The sequence below is a fragment of the Cyrtonyx montezumae genome, unplaced genomic scaffold, assembly GCF_038088225.1.
Source record: "Cyrtonyx montezumae isolate F1298 unplaced genomic scaffold, pur_monq_1.0 scaffold_3, whole genome shotgun sequence".
NCBI classification, from domain to species: domain Eukaryota; kingdom Metazoa; phylum Chordata; class Aves; order Galliformes; family Odontophoridae; genus Cyrtonyx; species Cyrtonyx montezumae.
The window spans coordinates 71765804-71771803 of record NW_027072034.1 but is presented as its reverse complement, the minus strand read 5'-3'; the positions used below and the strand labels follow the sequence as shown (position 1 = coordinate 71771803).

Genomic DNA, 6000 nt, shown 5'->3' with positions numbered 1-6000 from the left:
CCTCAGGAGGAACAATATGGAATATTTTTTCCATTTGCTTATCACACTTCTTGTCTTCCCTGAATACGAAGCCTTGGGGTTGGGGGTGAGGGGTGGATCTGAGGTTTTCCGACAGGAATCAATCTTTTTCCCTGTGTGTTTCTTGCAAGAATCAGGGATCAGTAATTTATAGCTTAGCACAGGCATGTTTCAAGCCTATTTGTAAATACACGCAGTGAAGAAAGTTTAAAAAGTTATGACCAAATTCTGTCTTTTGTTTTATTTCGTTTTTTCCTTGTTTTTGACATGAGCCAAGTTGTCAGGGTTAAACAATATATCAGAATTTGGCTTTGAACAATTTAATCCTGACAGGATTCCCATCTAACTTCTGTCTCTGAAAATCAACCAACCAACCTACCTTGCTCCAAGAGCTACTGCTGCAGAACAGAACCACCACAGGTCCCCCAAACTCAGCAGGCTCATCACTTTATGAAAGATCAGTTTATAGCAGTAGGCACAGAAAGAATGAGTGGGGAGGGAAGCTCTGATCTCAGCTCTGTGTTAATTGGCAGCAGTACCAGGAGCTGTAAAAGAGGGCCTCGGATCAGACACAGTAATTTGCTCCCTCAGTTCTTTTGCCCTTGAAAACTGAATGTTTTTTGTCTGTGCAATGCTGTAGACAAGGAGACAGATTTCAAAACATGATGACTGACAGCAAGATAGAAAGCCAAACCATCAGAAGAGACTGTGGGACTAATCCGATGACTCAACACAACCGCTCGTAGAATCGTTTTTCTAGTGAAATGAGTTGTAATGAATAAAGGATCCTGATTTTCACTCAGCAAGAGGTTTGTGCTTTGTTGAAGTCCTGACTAGTTCTGCTTTATTCTCTCACTTCCCATGCGGTTTATTACTCCAAATACAGACAGCTAGGAGTGGCAAAGGTTAGGTGTATTTTTAACGGCAAAAAAGATACAGACACCGCTCAGTTCAAACGGGGGCAGGGTTATGACACGAAGGACTGAGTCTCGCAGTGGTAGGTATCAGGAAACCCCGTTTGAACTTTCATTTCCCTTCTCGCACCCCTCTTCAATACATGACAGCTGCTCCCAGCCGCTCCAGCACAACACACTGAGGGGAACGGAGGGCGGGGCGGGGCGCACTCGTGAGGGGCCGCCCCGTGAGCGGGAAGGGCGGTGCTCCTCGTGCCGGCCCCGCCAAGGGGAGGACGCTGCGCCTGCGCACTGCGACCAGCGGCGTGAGCGCGGGCTGGCCGCTGGTTGCGGCGTGGGGCCCGCCATGAGCTTCCTCATCGATTCCAGCATCATGGTCACCTCCCAGGTAGCCTGGTGTTGCGCGGAGCGGGCCCGGCTATGCCGGGAGTTAGGGAGAGTGAGGCGGGGTGGGATGAGCCGCTCGGCTAGGCCTGGCTGCCGGCACGCCGCGCCTCCGGAAGCGGCCGCTGGGGCTACGGGGTGTGTGGGCGGGGCTTGCGGGCGCGCATGCGCGGTGCGGTGGAGCGGTGTTCGGCCTTACTGAGTTTCGGTTGCGTTGTTGGGTCCGACGTGGGGAGGGCGAGTGGGTCAGTGTGTGTGTCAACAGGCTTCGACTGTTGCTGCTCCTCGGGAGGAAATAGATAGGAATAAAACCAACCAATTTCCAGTTCGGAAGTGTTAGGCAGCGCGTTTTCTATTGCTTGAGGCTATATTGCCTCTTTGATCTGCTTCATTGTGTTACAGTGACCCTTGGCCTCGCCTAGCTGTCCTATCAGAATATAACACACAGCAAAAAATCGATGAGAAAGGCTGTAGGGAGTGGGGTTATTTAGTAACGCTGCAAAGTTACTGTAAACTTAGGTCTTGTTGTTGGGAGCACCAGAAAGGCTCATCTCACTGTGCTCTAGGTGGTACTGACTTGGCCTTTGTTGTTTTTCAAGTGGTCTCATAATTCGTGGCCTCTGTGCTGATGTGCCATTGAGGTGTTTTGCTTGTTTACAGCTCTGCAGAGTTTGTCATGGCCTACATTAAGGAATCTCAGGAAGGCACTGCTGTTTTATCTGAAATGCTTCTCTCTGTGTTGACATGTGTGTGATTCAGGGCTTCCTTTGCCCTTTTTCTTCCTGCTGCCTTTGGAGTCGCCTTTCAACCACCCCGTGACGGTTTTAATTCACCCAGTTAAACCTTGTCTTGTGTCATCCTGTCTTTGTCATTCCAAACTGGGTGGTGGTCTTAACACATTTGAGATTGTCTTGTTTTGTGGGAGGAAACACTCCATCTTTCTTCATTAACCTCCTTAACCAGTAATTTGTCTTGTCATTGTGTTGTCTCTGACTTCTCTCCTTCCAATTCAGTAAGCATCTGCATACTCTTTCTTCCTTCCCGCTCTGATTGCAGAGGTGGTCCAACTGTTTGCTTTTGCTAAAAGTGAAAGGTTCTGCCCCTTCTTGGCCCCTTCCACTTGGCTGCACAGTCATACTTTTTATTCGTGCCTTCTCCAATATTTGGTTTTCTGCCATATAAATGGGTTTATCTGGGTCACAGAGGAATCTGATAAGCTTTAGAGCTGATTTAAAGTCTGTGTTCTGTAATGAGGAGGGATGAGCAAAGGAAATGGCACCTTTCCCCTCTCAACAGCAGCTGGTTACCTTACACAGTATTTCATCTACAACTGCAGTTCCTCTGACAATTTTTAGGACAGATTTTGGCAGTTTCTTAAAGGTAAAATCTCCTCCTGCTTGGTATAGATTTGATTTTTGTTTCTAACATGCCTTCTCACTGTCAGTGGTTTGAATGCAGCTTTGATGCTGTAAATAGCTCCTGTAGAACAAAAGCTTTCCCATCATTTGCTTTGATTTCCAACTTCTACTCTAATCGCTTTTATTTGTGATGGCAGCATTGCGTCTTCCAGCTGTTTTCAATAGTAAGAAGTTGGATGTTTAAATTACTGTATGTAATTGTCAAGTGCTCAAACTCATGCTCACCTGAGGTATCTTAGAGTGTGAACATAAGATAATATTTTTATGTGCTTTTGTACTGTCCCTAATACAAAGGGAATCTAATCTTCATATATAATTTCCTCTGTTATTATTGTCCCTGAATATCTTCTCATCTCTTTCTTCTGATTTACTTGTTTATTTCTTTTGATAAGTCTGTCTCTGCTTTCTTCTTCCCCACTGTTAATGGACTCATACTTCAACTTACAGCCTGGCCTGTAAATAGGAGGCTCATGGAATATCTTGTTCTTCTTATATTTTTGCTATCAGCTGCTTTGAAGTCTGAGGTCCTCCTCAAAGCAGTTTTGCCACCTGCTGTCAATCACAGCAGCCACATCAGCCACTTCCTTCAGACTCTTGGGATGCGTGGTGTCCAGCCCCATATTGTACGTGTTCAGCTTCCTGAGGTGTTCTCAGATTTGCTCTGTTCTCACTGTGGGGTGGATTTTGCTCACTTGACCATTGCCTAGAGGTTCAGGTAAATTGTTTATATTTGTCTGTAACTGTGTTTGCTGTAAAAACAAACAAACAAAAAAAAACCAACAGCTTTAATTCTGTATATTAGGAGAGTGAAAGAAGAAGCAACAGCGTAAAGGATTCTGGCAGGCAGGAACTGAGTTATTCTAAGAAGCTGGGAATACAGGAAAAAAAGCTATATTTGCTCAATCTTCCATAAAGTTCTAGGCTTCTATGTCTGTTACTCTTGAATATTCAAAATGTCCTCTCCATGCTTCTTTTCAAGTTTAATATCTTGGGTACGTTGGCCTTGTTCTGTTCCTTCAATTTCTTTCACCTACAGCCAACAGTGAAGCAGCTTCGTATTTTGCAAGTCAGTGGACACAAATGCTAGATATTTAATCTCTTTTGCAGGTGCTTTTCTTTGGATTTGGGTGGCTGTTCTTCATGCGCAAGCTCTTCAAGGATTACGAGGTAGGAAGGGGACTTTCATCATGATTCTTTATCTTAAAATCACTCCCAGATATTGCAGTATTCTTAAAACTGTTTCTGTCCTTTTTCTGTTCTTTAAGCTCTCTTATTTTATTTTTAGCTTTCGTACGTGTACTTTCTTTTTCATTTCCCCTGTACTTTTATTTAAAAGACTCGTAGGTATTTGGGGAAATGGATTCTTCTGGGACCATTGCAGTTTCTATACTGGCACCCGTTGGAAAAAAAAACAGGTGGAGGGGGAGCAGGTATAACAGAAACCTTTTCCCTTGAGTAGGCTTGACATGTAATTGCGGAATTTTGGAGACAAAATCAAATTCAGCTTTAAATTTTGAGAGGAGTGAATTGTTTGTGAGAAATGGTTGGGATAAAGATTGGGGCATTCCTTTATTCCAAGAAGAGTATTAGAAGTACAGTCTGGGCAGGAGATGGCTTAAGCGCGATCCAAGTTCAAACCCAAGAACCTGGAACTCTGTTAGCAATTGCCTATCATTAATCAAGTTGCCTTCTGTGTAAGACTTCTCTCTCAAATTGGATAGATTCAGTCAGTATAATACAGGCTGTTGTTTCTTCTCTTTTGCATGAAACACAGGGTTCCTTGTAGCAGGAGTTGTGTGCAGTTGTATCATGTGTTTTATTTATTTATTTTTTACCTGAGGGTATCAGGATGCCATTCTGCAAACAGAAATGCCTGATACCTCTGTCTTATTTTCTCCATTGCAGGTACGACAGTATGTTGTCCAGGTCATCTTCTCTGTGACTTTTGCCTTCTCTTGTACTATGTTTGAGCTCATCATCTTTGAGATTTTGGGAGTGCTGAACAGCAGGTGAGTTTGGGAGCTGACTGAAGGGCTAGCATGCACTGTGTTCTGTAGAAGCTTAATGTATAGATTAGACTTGTATTGGGGAAATTATGTGAGAAAACGGTTAATAGCTTAACAGAGGTGTTTGAGCAGCAGGATTTATATGACAAAACACAAGACTAAAAGCCTTAAGTTCCTGATTCTTCCATAATTGCTGTTAGTGTGGCCTAAAAATAAAGCCTTAGTCTTTGAGTTTTTCATTTGTGAACTAAAAGAACAGTTCCATGGGAGAGCTGTGAAGCTTCAGATCATGCTGAAAAGCTCTTTTCAGATGTTAAGGACTATAAAAACTATAAGCCCTTGTTTTCCAGTACTGGTCAAAGCAGTGAATAAGATGTGAAGCAAGTTGTGAAGTGAAAACTGTACTTCTGTAGTAGAACAGTATTTGTGAATCAAAGGCAAGCCCTCCCTTGACATAGGATGAGGACTCCTACATAAAGAAGATGTTAAAAGGTGGTTACTTCAGAAAGCAGCAGGAAGGAGAAGATAGAACAGTAACATGGAGAGGTTATGGAGAGGTTTCCTATTTGTTGTCTTTCATCATGTGAGTCTAAGAGAGCAGTCAAAGGAATTGAAAGGCAAGAAGTTCAAAATGGATATAAGATACTGATAGTTTTGACTGTATGTTACTAATCTGTAGAACTTGCAGTCAGGGAGATCACTGAGGAGAATGCTTTTATAAGCTTTAATAAAGGGCTGGAAATCATAAATGAAAATGTCTGCCTCTGAATTAGCTAGGAAGAAGTGACATGGATCCTCAGGGGTTCTTCTTCCCCAAAACACAAGCAGGATATATGTCAGTATTGGGAATAAGGCATGTGTTTTCCTTGGAAAGCTGTATGAAAAGTCATTTCAACCAGGATTAATCTTTTCTGAATTCGGCTGATCTCTTCTGATCAGAGGAGTGCTGATTGTGTGCGTCTACACACGTGTACATACGTACATACATATGTATATATATATGCATCTGGGATTACCTAGAACCAAGTGCAACTCTTTGCAATTGGTCTTGTTAAACATCATTAAGATTGTCATGTGTCCCCTTCTCAAGTGTGTCCAGGTCCCTCTAGATGGTGTCCCTTCTGTTTGTTGTGTTAACTGCACTACTCAGCTTGGTGTTGTAATCTCAGCAAGTTTGGATACGCTTGATCTCACTGTCCCTGTCATTGATAAAGTTGTTGAAGAGCATTGGTCTCAAGACCCCTAGGGGACAGCGCTTGT

At 43.3% G+C, this 6000-nt stretch overlaps 1 protein-coding gene across 2 annotated transcripts in view; it reads left to right on the top strand.

Moving 5' to 3' along the window:
* Positions 1-1239: 1239 nt before the first annotated feature.
* The window catches only part of GPR89B (G protein-coupled receptor 89B), a 19040-nt gene continuing 14279 nt past the window's right edge, over positions 1240-6000 (top strand). The window contains exons 1-3 of one of the 2 annotated variants that reach the window (XM_065741916.1): positions 1240-1320; positions 3842-3901; positions 4640-4743. In XM_065741916.1, coding sequence (XP_065597988.1) covers positions 1279-1320; positions 3842-3901; positions 4640-4743 — 206 coding nt within the window. In that variant the 5' untranslated portion in view covers positions 1240-1278. Of the gene's footprint in view, positions 1321-3405; positions 3450-3841; positions 3902-4639; positions 4744-6000 lie in introns of those variants that run through there. The other variant, XM_065741917.1, reaches the window with a different exon arrangement.